General features: G+C 41.1%; 1 protein-coding gene across 6 annotated transcripts in view; it reads left to right on the forward strand.

Moving 5' to 3' along the window:
- The window catches only part of klf12b (Kruppel like factor 12b), a 99,851-nt gene that overhangs the window by 40,243 nt on the left and 45,096 nt on the right, over nucleotides 1-14,512 (forward strand). Inside the window, exons 1-2 of one of the 6 annotated variants that reach the window (XM_088083471.1) lie at nucleotides 1,145-1,396; nucleotides 14,283-14,426. The exons of 1 other annotated variant lie outside the window; for it this stretch is intronic. Coding sequence is in view for 1 of the 5 variants with exons in the window: in XM_042494261.2 (XP_042350195.1) it covers nucleotides 1,027-1,120 (94 nt within the window). In the remaining 4 variants the exon portion in view is untranslated. Of the gene's footprint in view, nucleotides 1-955; nucleotides 1,121-1,144; nucleotides 1,397-6,300; nucleotides 6,434-14,282; nucleotides 14,427-14,512 lie in introns of those variants that run through there. 4 more of the 6 variants (XM_088083472.1, XM_042494261.2, XM_042494262.2 and 1 more) reach the window with 4 other exon arrangements.

Below are 14,512 nucleotides of genomic sequence, written 5' to 3' on the forward strand. Positions count from 1 at the left end.
TTTCTCTTCTTTAAAAGTAAAGTAAATATATTTGGGTTTTGCTCTGTGGTTGAACAAAATAAGCATATTAAATGTATCGACTTTGATGCAATATTTGTACTATTTTCTGACATTTTAGGCCAAAAAAGAAACAACAATCAAGAAAACTGAAAATAAAAAAGTAACAGGTTGGCTTCACCTTCATATATGTGTATATATCCGTCACTGACACAGTGTGAAATTTGCATTGTTCATAGAATTTGGATTAATGCTTAAACTGTATATATCTATGTTTGTGCATATATGTGTACGCATATGTTTGTGCTTGTGTATATTTATATGTATATGTGATCAAGTTCAGGAATTAACTGATGAGTAGCGGGGAAGGCTAGGAATAAATGTGTGTATTCTCTTACACCTTTTGAAATGTTTAAGATATATATTTAAGTTGTTTATGAGAATTCATTCATTAAGTTGGTGGTCCAGGTCTATACTTTTAAGTGGCTATTTGGTTTATAAAACACCAGAAAACATTGTAAATACCCATCACGATTTAACAGCCTGATGCCATTTTGTCAAAGTACTTCTCTTAAATACAAAGATGCTCAATTTAATATAATCTGAGTCATATTTGTAATTGGGCATTTTTTTATTTAAGCATTTGAACATCAAAATTGCTTCAGACAAATTTTCTGATGAACTAAGAGATGAGTCAACCAATTGTTTCAGCTCTGATGAAAGTAAATTACATGATAACATAATTATATAAAATTAAAATTCAAACAATTTGATTATATGTACAACTGTTAAAACTATATATATCTACTTGATTATTTTAAATCAAACAGAGTTAAAATAATAAATTGCTCCTTCCTTCTTTTCATGCACACCTTCCTCTCCGTCCCCTTTAAACGGGGAGGTGCTCCGGTGCTCACCCCCAGCCCGGGGCTCTCCGCTGCGCTCCGGGAGGGGGAGAGAGGGAGTTCGGGCTGGCTGAGAGCGGACGCGTCGGAAACCTCCCCGGAGGGGCCCCGTGTAATTCGATGCATGCTGTTAAAGCTTAGAGTATATTGTCTTCCCTTTGCTTATGAAGCCTCCACCCACCGGCCCACCCTACATTTAGCGGATCATGTGACTCGGGGTAAGTCATTTGCAAGTACAACAGTTCTCTGTGCGCTCCCATTCATTTCCTGAGAACTGCCTGAGCCGAGCAGCTGAGAGGCAGAAGGGGAGGGAGCTGCTCACTCACATACACTCACACTCACACACATTGTCACATACACACACATACACACACACACAAACACACGTACATACACGCAGAGTGAGAAGAGGAGAGGAGAGGGAGAGGAGGAGAGGAGACAGAGAGGATTGTAGAAAGGAAAACAGTCTCCACGGCTCTGCAGCTTCTGACAAGGTCTGTGCATTTTTTCGTCCTGTTCCTCTGCTGGCTGCTGCTGTGTGCTTCATTTGTCACGTTGCTGTGGCTTTGTGCTTGTGTTCAGTGCGTCTCGTTCAGCTGTCATTTCTCTGTCAAAGCAGATGACAGCTCAGATCACCTATGGCATTGTGTTTGGTGTGTGTCAGCGGGGGGTGGGGGTGGGGGGGGGTGAGGGCAAGACAACCCTGCGTGCTGCTGAGTGGACATGAAACACCTAGTCCCAGTGTAAAATCATAAGCTGTCATGAGAGGAAAAAAAGTGATTATACACTGAATGGGCATGAGCAGCATCCTGTGTTTATCCACACTTTATATATTCTTATATATTTACCTCCAAAGAAACTTCAGATCAGCTGTGTTGCAGGATGAGTGGGGGAATACAGTGAAGTGAGCCAAACTCTCTCTCAGCACTTCTCGCTGGGAGAAAAAAAAGTTTGCTGCCTGTCAGAGTTTTGTGCATGCCTTAAGAGAGTTGTGTGTGTGTGTGTGTGTGTGTGTGTGTGGGAGTGAGAGAGACAGGCTTGTTTGCCTACCATTGCCCACTGTAGCAGCTTAGAGACAGAGAAATGAGGCTGTTAGCAACGGGTTAAACATTAGGAGGCTCGGGTAGCGGAGGAAGGACACTGGGGGGGAGGTGTGTGTGTGTGTGTGTCTGTGTGTGTGTGTGTGTGTGGGAGTGTTGCAGGGGTGGTGTCTTGGATGTCATCGGCAGCGCTCTCACTTCCAGGGTAATAGTCATTGGTATTGATGGGTGGCTGTCAGAGAGGCAGAGAGCCACCAGGTTGGGGAGAGTGGCCGGGGGCTGGCCCTTGGCTGTTATTTTCAATTACAGGGGACCAGGGCAGAGCTGACAGCAAAGGCATTTGTACATCCAGCAAGGGGGAGGAGGAGGAGGAGTAGGAGGGTGTGTGTGAGGGGAGGGAGTGAGCAAAAGGGAGGGAGGAAGGTGGGAGGGGGGATGAGACTCTGGCCCCTGCTCCTGGGTTTGATGTGGAAACTGAGCACTGACCTCTGTGACTTTACCCCCGCGTTGTGGAGAGGCCCTGTCTTGCCTTTAACTGGCGATAGGGTGTGTGTTTGTGTGTGTTTATAAGTGGGGGTCTCATCCAGAAAAAAACAGAGAAAAATGGAAAAAAGAAGGGGGGTTGTGTGTGTGGATGAGACCCCCTGCAGCTCACGGATGTTCAGCGAGTGAGATTAGTGCCCGTTTAAACTCTCACTTAAATCCATTTACAAAGGGGCCTTCTCCCTGTGCATGAATAAGCAGGCCGATATTACCACACATGTAGAAGAGACTGCGCATGAACAGTGGAGAAGAGTCATGTTGGAGCTCGGAAATAAAAATAATAACATAGTGATAAACTTATTTTGTATAGCACCTTTCAGACAAGAAATGCAGTCCAATGTGCTTTACAAAGTAAAAAAATAAAATTACATGCACCAAGTGCTTCACATGAAAAGATATAGAAGACATAAAGACATAATAAAACCTGCATGTAAAAATAAGATAAGATCAGAATAGAATACACAGAATGCATCTTCACATGGATAAAACCTACTTGATAATACTAGTGAAAGTAAGATAAAAATAAGGATAAAAATAGAATGCACAGAATGCATAACATAAAATGGAAAATAAAACACGTTAAGATAGTATTAATAAAAATAAAGTTAAATAGAGTGTATAAAATGCATAAAATTAAGGTAAAAACAACATTTTAAAGAAGTGCAGCAGTGCGCAAGTGCAAAGCAAAATGCAAAGCAGTTAAGTCAGAGCTAGTTAAAGGCTAAAGTGAAGAAATACATTTTTAGTTTACTTTTAAACATACTTAGCATTGTGGCTTCTCTGATATCAATAGGCAGTGTGTTGCAGAGCTTTGGGGCAAGAGAGGGGGATATTATCTGAAAATAATATCATAAATCTGCAGGGTATTTTTTGCGAGAACAAGTCATGACTATATGATAAAATGCTGAAGAATACTTAAAGTTAATCGCTGCAACGTGGAGGTGTTTTATGTTGCATGGTACAGCTGAACTGGACTCTCTTGGAACAGTTGTTTTTTGTTTTTTCACAGGCAGAAAAGACACTGACACTGATTGGTCAGAGAGAATCGTCATTTGCAAAGTTGCTATCGATAGTGACAGAAATTTTGACTGTAATTTTTTGCTTGACCTAGATTTAGGAGAGTGGAAGCCCGCAAACCACACGGTTGTCAATTGACAATAGAGGTCGTGTATGGTTGCAGATTAAAGGATCCAGCAAGGGGTGCGTTAAAAGTGATGTCACAGCAGTTTCACGCAGCGTCGCTGCATTAGCCCCTTTTATGCTGCCTGCTCAAGGCGGGAATATCGCTTCGTAATGCCGATGTGCCCTTCTGTATAAAAGGTGTGATCACGGAATGGGGGGACAGAGTTGTCTCGCCTTTAAGCCAGCGGGAGAGTTGGTAACAGGATCAAAACAGTGTCTGTGTAAATAGGACAGGAATCTTTGATTTGTTCATTTACTGACGTGGACACGAACAGTTTCCAGGGAGTTGTCTTAAGGGTTGATCACATCGAGACGCGTCACTTGAAAATTGTTACCAGCAAAACCGTTGTTTCCCTATGGTACAGCACACCTATCGGGTGCTACTCTCTTGCTGCTGCGCGATGCGGTTTTTGGGCGGGCATAAAAGTTCATTAAGTTAATTTGTCAATTTTCAACTTCTTAGCTCAAGGTGGTGGAGTCCCATGTTTGTTAGTGTCAGTTTTAGCCACATGCATGCAGTATGCGCATGCAGCCCCACTTCACAGTTGCTCCCAGCTATTTTAACAAATGCACTTCCAAAGATTTTGGAGCGGTAGCGCCTGGTGCAGTTTGCAAGTAAACTTTAAAACTTTGTTAAATTTATTTTCATGGTCTTGCCTTTTGGGCACCTGGTCAATAAATTAAACCAATTTAAAAAAAAAACAAAACAGCAGGATACGTTGTCCATGCTCTCTAGTAGAGTTGCAAATTGTTAACACTTTCCTTAATTGATAATCGGCAAGATTAACAACCAATTAAATGATTAATCAATATTTAGAAAAAAATTCATTTTCTCCTCAGTCAAAGCTCACAGCAACATATTGCATATATTTTGACAGCATTTCATAGCCTATCGATTAAATTTTGCATGTTTGATAAATTCTTAATGACCCACTAATCATATATTCATGTGATTTTGGAAGGTTGGAGTTTCTGAGTTTCTTTCTTCTGACTTTGTTGTGTTGATGTGCTTTGAGGTTGTAAAGTGTGATCAACATGGGAGCTACAAAGATAATTGGTTGCATTTGAATGCTTACAGCGTTTAAACAAGAGGTTGATAGCTGTTTCCAGTTTATTTATATTCTTATATAGTATTTTATTTTTTATATAATATATATTATATATCATTTCTGACATATTGTTATATTTAATCTAGGTCACTCTACATAGACAACATGGGTGGGGTTGGGGGTGGGGGGTGAATAGAGGGCTTAAGTACTTAAAATCATGACGTTCTTGGGTATTTGTTGAAACAGCTGATGCTGTTATTTTTCTTAGGTGGCTAGTTATGTCATTTTGGTGTTCTTGCCACACATGATTTCTGTCTCTCCCTGTGCTCAACAAGGTGATAAAATAAGTTTTGTTGTTCTGTTACTGCTGTACTTTAACATGCTCTTAAAATCCGGATATGTTTAAAGCATTTTTTAAACTGTATGGATATCATCATGAAAAACATGATGTGGTAGTTGTTTTCCCCCACAACTGCATCAAGCTGCAATCTCTGATTCCATCAATGGCTCAACCCCACACCCCAGACACGGTCCAAGGGCTTATGATAGAGATCAGTGCAGGTGGGGGGACTCAATTAAAAAGCCAATCACCAACAGATAGACTCTATCTGTCCATCAACACCGCTCTGGCCGGCACATTAATTGTGCGGCAGGATTCCCCCACTAAAGGCATCATCTGTCTGCCACAGATCACAACACACAATTTGGGTGCGTGTTGACAGATTGAATCTTTCAGGAAGAAGTGCCTGGCTCTAGTTATGTGCCATCTAACAACATGTATGCTCACTGTCTTATTCAGGGAGATGTGAAATTCCCAGTATTACACCTAATCAGCTGGGTTAACTGGTGGCGTATTGACTGACTGCTGTATCATTGATCCAGGTGGGTGTTATGGAGTGTATCGTCATTGATTGCAGATAGACTGCAGTGCACTATATGGCTAGATTCATATGGGACTGTAAGCCAAAGCCAGAGAGGAGAGGGGCAGATTATAGAGGTTGGTTGTGCTCAAGGTGCATTGTGGGATATCCTGTGGCCCCTGGTCAAAGAGGTGGCGTTGCGTCAAACCCGGATTTCCAACCACAAGACACTGCTGTGCAAAGACCCTGAAACACACACAAAACACACAAAACAGACTCTTACAATAGACAAGCATGTCAAGGGCATGCATGTACAATGTTTGACACAGACAGCACCCAGATAGACGGGTGACTTTATGTACCGATAGATTTACCTGCCGTGAAATCGACAGGACAAAAAGGTCATATCGAGATTTTTAGAAATACAAAATGTTGGCTGTTTGTTTGCTGTTGTTTCATTCTGAGTGGCGAGCCATGATAGTTAACTGCCTGCATGTGCGTGAAATGAGACTTAATATTCATAGGGCTGTGAGCTGAACTCCCCGAGCTGTTATTTCACCATGTCAGAAGATGACAAAATGTTCTCTCCCTTTGCGATTTCTCTTGTGGATTCAACCTTTGACCCCAGTGTCCAGCCCACGTTTGTTTACCAAAATTGAGTTAAGGGTGTACATGGAGTGCTAGAGCATGTGTGTTTTGTGACTGAGTGTGAGAGAGAGAAGGAGAGAGAGAGAGAGAGAGAGTATGGAAAGTATTGTGCAACAGCCAGTGACTCTGAGGTTGGTCGTCTAAATAGTGAGCACAGTCAGAAAGAACTACAATGTAAAATGGGTGTTTGCAGCTTGTCAGACATCACTGTGAGTATTTCGAACTTTTGCTGCATTGCTCTGTTGAATTCTTAACGGGAGTCTTGGTCTGGGCAATATATTATATGGGTATCCTGATGTGAGACTAGAGCTCATCTAGTAATTAGGGTGGTCAACATAGTGTAAATCAGGTATTCTGATATTTTTGCCCAAATACATCAATGTTAAAATTGCAGTGAATTGTAGTGTTGACTGACGGTGGTTTCACAGAATATATACACAAAAAGATTTTTGATAAGTAATCATCAGTACTTTCGCAGGGCGGGGTATCCTTTAAAAAATTACAATACCAGCACCCTTAAAGTGATAGTGATACCAGTAGAGTACTACATTTAATACCTTTGTTTTTCTTCTTTATTCAATTCCAGAGGCGCAGCTTGTCAGTAGACAAAGCAGGCAACTTCCTGGGGCCCCAGGCCAGTAGGGGGCCCCCAAAGGCTGACAAACTTTGTTTTGATCTTTAGATTTATATTTTGAAAATAATACCAATGTGAACTTTGGAAAAAAATATTTACATTTTTGTGAAAACATAATGGAGATGAACGCTAGTTGGAGGCCCCCCCTGTGGCTGGGGCCCCACCAGAATCACCACTGATTCCACTCATGAGAATGAAGGCATTCATTTGAGAAAAATGCCACCAACCAACTAAACTGCCAACTTTGTCAAATACACCGCGCTCAATTTCATCACTCCACAGATTGGTTGCAAAGGTATGAGGTTTTACAGTACAATGACCGTCTTAGAAAATATCATGGTTTGTGGTATTACATAATTACCATTGTCATTTTCAGTTACAGTTACCCATAAAGGAATGGCTGAGGAAATGCCTGAAACTTGAAAAAAGTTTTAAAAATAGAAGTATGTGTAAAAAACATTAACAGGCAGTCAATACAGCAGATAAGGAAATGTACACAGTGTGATAACCATCAGTTTTCATAGTACCATATACCTTGAAACCAGTATACTGCTGCAACCCTACACAAAAAACTGTATGACTTTAGCTTCTGCAGTAGAGGGCCAATCACATGTTGAATTCAGCTGAACGTTTGTGGTGATTGGCTGCAAGCAAAACCATAAAAAAGTCAAGTCAAGGATCCCATGCAGATATTGTTTGACTGGAGAAGTTTCGATGCTACTTTGTACTGGGTTATTTCGGTCGATATCTTAAAGGTTTTGTGAATAGAAACAAAGCCCTAGTAATTTGGATATAATGACTAAGTGTGTTAGGGCAAATATTAGAACAGTCAAATAAGTTCAGAAAATTACATCACTTTGCTGTAATTTAGCCTTTAAAACGAAGAAATGACATCAGTTATGACATTAAGTAAGTGCTGGGAAATTTTTTGATAGTATATTGATATTGTGAAATGACACAAGACATCATCATAGATTTTGGAAATCGTAATATTGCAAGTAGAGCTGCAATGATTAGTCAATATTATTATGAATATTATGAATATGAATATTATTGTCAACTATTTAATGACTCTGCAACTAATCTGGTAATCGATTAATCTGTGTACATTTTTAAAGAAAAAAGCAAAAATTCTCAGATTCCAGCTTCTTAAATTATATTAAAAATATAATAAAAATATATTCTGATTCTTTACTCGTCTATGACAGTAAACTGAGTATTTTTGGGTTGATGACAAGACAAGACAATTAAAAATGTCATATTGGGGCTTTGGGAAACACTTACCAACAATTTTTACCAATTTGTGACATTTTACAGACTAATCAAATAATCAAGAATATAATCAATAGAAATATCAAATAATTATTATTATTGATTGCAGCCATTATTGTTTGAGTTGTCTTTTCATGATTTTAAAGGATGAATAACAGTAAAGTGCTGTAATTTTCTGAATTTACCAGACTGTTCTATTATTACTATAATAATAGCTTAGAATATTGTTGAAATATCGAGGTTGGACAAAAAATATACAGAGAGTGATTTTCTCCATATCGCCCAGCCCTACATTACATTATCCAAAATCTAAGATAATATCTAGTCTCATATCACGATATCCATATAATATTGATGTAACGCTCAACCCCTATGTAATATCGTAAATGTTGTCTTGTTTCTGGTCTTAAACATGCATTACAGTAAAGTGATGTGATTTTCTGAACAAACCACCCTCCTCTAGCTGTTCTAAAATGAACCTTTTCACACTCATCAGTCATTATATCCACATGACTTGTGCTGGGTATCTGTACTCAGTACCTCTGAGGTATGGGCTGAAATAAGTCAGTGCCAAGTAATATTAAAACTTTTCAAGTGCAGAATGACTGGTTGACTAGTCAACCACTGAAAGTGCTCTTCGATTTAAATGCGAGGTGTGATTGGCTCACTGCCGCAGAAGCTGCAGCTCATAGAGTCGGGTTGGGTGAAGTGGAGCGCAACGCATTTGACGAAGTTGGCAGTTTGGCATGCTGAGATGCCACCAAAACATTAGAAAGTATAGTTTGTGGCATTTTGCACAAATGAGTGCAATTTGACAATTGAATATGATGACTGAAGTACTCTGTTGGTTTTGGTATCGTTTTGACTGTACTGGTATTGGTTAAGTCTGCCCTTTGAAAGTCGGAGATTTGAATCATCAGTCAGAGACCCTCAGTTGGCTGAGATTGCTCTGAGTTGAGCATTTTTTTATTGTCTGTGCAGTGTACCTCTGGAGACGTTTTGGTTCCCAGATTTTGCAACAAAGGGTGTGCTCTTGACTTTTACACTACTGTTTGCAGCTGTAGACAGCAGCCTCGATTGTATATATAGTTGCACATTTCTTACCCATCATTTGCGCCATTAGCTTGTTTGCTATATGACAAAAATGTTGTCGTCACAATGAACGTCCCGCGAAGCCCATTCGTCTTTAAAACTTTGTATGGAAAACAAAACAAATAGTCAAATATTTGTATCGAACAGCCAAATCCAATTCAACTGGCAGAATTCTGCGTTGAGTACTGCCCTAGTTTTGGTACGTATCATAACTGTTTTAAATGACACCCAGCCCTACTCATGATTATTTATCAAAAATCATATTTTGCAAATATTTTGTGAAAGCACCAACAGGCTACTCTACAATATTAGTGCGATATTAAGCTATTTTGTCAAATTTTTTGTGGTGTTTTTTTCTCCATATTCCCCAGGTCTAAAAGGGCCTATTGTTGTTATAAGCTTCTCTAGAGCTACTGAGCTTATCTAGAAGAAAGAATTAGAAAATTGCCACACACCACCTTAAGGGAGGCAGAAGTAAAGATGATGTTGCCTGACCAGCGCAGTGATCCAAGGTTTTTTTTTCCTAGTAATTACACCATCTCCAGAGTAGCACACTCAGTGCTTACTGGAAGTGACTCATTTAGCAGAGCTTGCCCCCAGACTCTGATTTTAAGGTCGCTCGACATGTTTCCATAGCTAGGATGGAAAGGTATGTCAATGGAGGGCCTGTCCGTCTGTGATGATGTTTCCCCTGTCAACCGAGTGTGTATTTTACTGTAGCCAAATATGGCTGGTGATCAGGAGGAAGGAGAAAAGGAAGGAAGCCAAGAAAAGAGCATTCAGAGTCAGCATTTTCAGACTGTTTTGGACCCTTTTTGGAGCTCGTTTTACATGAAGAGTTTCCCTTTACAGAATCTTTTGGGAGCTGCAGCTCTCCAGCTTCAGTGCAGATGGTTTCAGCAGACCTGCGTAAAGATGCTGCAGGGATCACTGTGAACTTCGTTTCCAGTTCTGTACTGTAGGTCAACTGGTAGGGGAGGAAATTATGCAAACAACATGTGGGATCCATTTGGGGTGCCTGTGGCATTCCACAGGCTCTTTGGCTTGAACTCAACCAAGTGTAGGTTCATGCTATGGACCATAACTCCTCCTAATTAGCTGCTTCAACCAGGTATCAGCACGGCACAGCATCAGTTGAAAAAGAGAGGAAAAATGATCGAAGTGAAGGCGTGAGTAGATGAGTAATGGAGGTAAACACAGCTGCTGGCTTTTATTGAGTGGTGTTGGAGAGCTGGAATGGGTCAAACCGAGGGGAAAAACTCGGTGAGCGAAAATAACTGTGCGCACATTTGATGTAATAAATGTCAGTGTGTTGGAATGTTTTGGTTGGTCCGTTATTGTCTGTTTCCATGTGGCGTGTGTTGGGAGGATTTGGTTGTGTCAGCACAAAGTGAGGTTAGATAGGGTAGGCGCTTCGTGATGCTGCATCAAGAGGATTCTGCAAGACTATTAAAGTGAAATGCACGTGTGTGTGTTTGTGTGTGTGTCTGCATGCATAGAGCTTTGTTTGCATCACAAGGGATAGCGAGTGAGAAAAAAAGGGCACAGGGAGAAAACCAGAAAAAAAAGGAAAAAGAGTATGTGTTTAAGTGCTTGAGCTGATATTATTTCTATGTGGCTTGTTTACAGTAGATGAGTCAGTCAGTCTATCGGTGCTTCTGCATGCTCTCATTGTACAGTTATTGTAAAACATCTAGGTCGATCTTTGAGAGTGCATGTGAGTGCACATGTGCTGTGATGCATTCAGGAGACAAGCTATTGTGAGCAGTATGTACACAGTGCATATGTTGGGGGAAGGGGGATCGCTCAACACACACATTCAGACATACATGTAGTAACACAAGTGCACATACACTGTCAGAGCCTAAGGGGATAAAAGGCAGTAGCCTACACTGAGAATCTCCCATTAGGGCAGGAGGAGTGTACTGGCATCCCTTGGGGAGGGGAGGTAAAGAAAAAGAATATGTGGGTGGTTGGTGGTGGTGATAGTGGTGGTGGGAAGGATGCAAGTTATTGTGAGGAAGTTAATCTCATGCATCCCACCTTTCCTTGATGGTCAAAAGATGGGAGCAAGGTTTCACTCTGACCCTCTGCTCATAGAAAGCAGCTGTAACCTTGCTCAAACCTTCACAATATGTCCTCATGAGGTTGTATTCTCATCTCAGACTGTCTACAGAATGTGGTATTTTCTCACTGAAAAAACTGCCATATAGGTTGACTGTGCAAGCAGCTGATTATGACCCATACTTTTATTTGAAGGCGGTGCCCACTTAGTGGCCATTATTATGGTGTGAGCGGAGGAGGAAGTTAGGTGACGTACTTTAAAAAGAAAAGTACGTCTGTGTATTGTTGCATAAAGATGGAGAAAGTCCCTAAAGGGTGGTTGAAGAGGTGGTGGATGGGTCAAACAAGCACAGGACTTTTACTGTGTTCAGATGTTGTAGTGTTGTAGTGGTATTCACAACCTCATAACTGAAAACTTTCTGAGAGCTTCAAGTTCAAAAGTTCATGTGCATCACTGCCTTCTAATGGAACTTGTGAGCTTATGGTTACAACATGAGAAGTACACAATATGCAGTATTCAAGTGGTGAAGTTGTAAGAGTGCTGCTAGTCAATGGCAACATGTACGCTACAGTTGGCGTACAGTCTATGGTGTCTAGAAGTCACCAATGCTGACAATTTAGCAAGCTAGTAAACAGGTTACATAATGCGGGAAATGGAAATGGCATGATGACAGAGGAAAAAGATAAGGCCATTGGAGAATTAACATTTTCCTCAGACATAAAATAAAATTATGAAGAAAAACTTGTTGACTTTAAGCTGAACGGTGTTTGGTCTTTTTGAAAACATCAGCAAACACGTCAGAAGTCGTGAACTCAGAGCTTTGAGAAAATTTTCTCCTTTGAGGTTGTGAATACCACACGAGTATGGCCTCTTCTTGGGAACAGGGTGCCCACGACCCCATTTAAAGGTAGCACAAGGCTTCCCATGTGGTAAACACAAGCTCGTGAGTTTCATTTGAAAGCAGCATTTCACCCAAGAGACAGGTGAGACACTTGTTTTAATGACAACATAACGCAGTATTAGTTCAGTTCAGCATACTACACTAGGGACATACAGTATGTGACAATACGTTAGTTAAAAATGTATTTATTTGAGGTCAATCCTTATCAAAACCTAACCACCTACTTTTGGTGCCGAATCACAAAGTTTTGTAGTGGAACAACAACAATTTCATAACGTTGCCAAAGTCAGTGGAAATCGACCGATTCTGTCATTTAGGTATGAAAGAGCGTTGGGTGTTTCTCTGTTATATATTGGTTTATATTGGAGTATTTATAAGAAAGTGTTCACTGGTTTTCAAGTATTTTATTTACTGTGTACAGGACTGTGCTCACGATGCACCTCTGTCAGTCTGAGATGATTATTAAACACTGCAGTGTGGTCACCTCAACCTCGGACCTGAGCACTGAGAGTAAATAAGAGAGGAGAACGGAGTCACTGAGTGCATTTCTTATTGATTTGCTGGTGCTAACCTCCCTCTCGCTTTATATCCCTCTCTCTCACGCGCACATACAGAATATCTGTGTGTAAACTTCACCATAAACATGCAAAGAGTATTGCAGTATCTTCCTGAAAGGCTGCGGCGATTACTCCGCGCGTTTATCCTGGTTTGCTTGGCCCCACCTCCCCCCCCTTTGGTACAAGTGAGGTTTTTGTGTCAGAGGCTATTTTAGATGCACAGCCACTGACCCTACTGCATTTACTGAGGTGTCTGTGTGTGTGTGTTCGTGTGTGAAGGGTGTTCTAGAGAGGTCACCCGATTATGTTGAAACAAGAAGACCTCATAGAGTAATGGCTCTTTAGGAGCTGTTTGTGGCATCTATTTTTGGTTTTCTTCAACGCCAAACTCAGTCCAGCCCTCGCACAGAATATTTAACTTATTCTTTCTCATGATTACATCAAAATGATCTACAATTGGACATAAATGGTCTGGAAACGGTGTCACAAATTGCTTTGACTTCCAAGTCGAAGCTCACTTGAGTAATGCCACCTCACTTTAGAGCTGTCACGGTCACAGCTTGTTTAGCTGTTTCTCTGCTGCATTTGAGGCACATGATGCAAGAGGATGTCAGACTCTTCTGTTTACCTCTCTCTGGAGCTCTGTGGAGGAGTGTGTGTGTGTGTGTGTGTGTGTGTTTGGTGTGTGCATGTAAGCGTGTGTGTGCACACTGTAGGTGTGTGTGGGTGGCTGTTTGTGTTGAATGGGCATCTATATTCTTCTTTCATGAGCCGAGCTGCAATATTGAGAGACAGAGTTGTGTGTGTGTGTGTGTGTGTGTGTGTGTCTGTCTCTTAATCTAACATAAATATGGTCCATTGTGGTTGCAGGCAGAGGTCACAAGGTGTGTGTGTGTGTGTGCATGTGTATGTGTCTGCGTGTGTGGTAGCCAGATTGTAGAACAGAGCAGCGACTCAGGAAGTCAGCTTTATAAGAAGTGCGTTTGACACACAGACGGAGATGCAGACAAACCAGACAGCGACCGACTCCTCTTTTCGCTTTGAGTGTTTCCTCTCAGAATAAGTAGCTTCTTCATTTCCCACAGTTTCACAAGACTGCAGAAAGGACGGAGGTGGTATTGGCGGAGGTGGGGAGCTTTCACAAGGACAAAAAAAATTCACAAAAGATTTCCCTTTTGGCCAAAAAAACCCCCAGATATTTTAGATGGGTTAATGAAGAAATTCAAGGTGATGAGTTTCTACCATTTTTAAGAGACACTCAAGACATATCTGGTTAAAGTATTATAACTGTCATAACTGTCACTGTATTTGTGGGGTGATTTTAAAGTGTATGACAATGACTACAAGTGAGTTTTTTTTAATCGTCAGCTGCCTGTATGCCCACTGTTTGAGCACATTTTTCATTAAAACACATTTGTTTTCTTGTGTAAACATGCCAACACCCAGTTGAAGTACTGTATGTTGTGTCAACTCAGCAAAAATGTTCCCATGCAAATTAATTTCATTTCATATCTGTGTTTACATGTGTGTGTGCTAGTAAAGGCAGTGGATTTGAGCCGCATCCGGCGACCTCATCCCCCTCATCCCGACAGGATTACTGACACAGGATCCCCCTGCCCCTGGCAGAAATAGCAAGGACCCAAGGGCAATCCACCAGAATATGGGAACTTCCGTGGGCCTTGTGAGTGTGCTACTGTGTGTGTGTGTGTGTGTGTGTGTGTGTGTGTGTGTGTGTGTGTGTGTGTGACTGAGTGTTGTCTGTGTATT

The sequence above is a fragment of the Plectropomus leopardus genome, chromosome 10 (genome assembly GCF_026936395.1).
Source record: "Plectropomus leopardus strain MGB_pleo_1.0 chromosome 10, ASM2693639v1, whole genome shotgun sequence".
Classification (NCBI taxonomy): Eukaryota; Metazoa; Chordata; class Actinopteri; order Perciformes; family Serranidae; genus Plectropomus; species Plectropomus leopardus.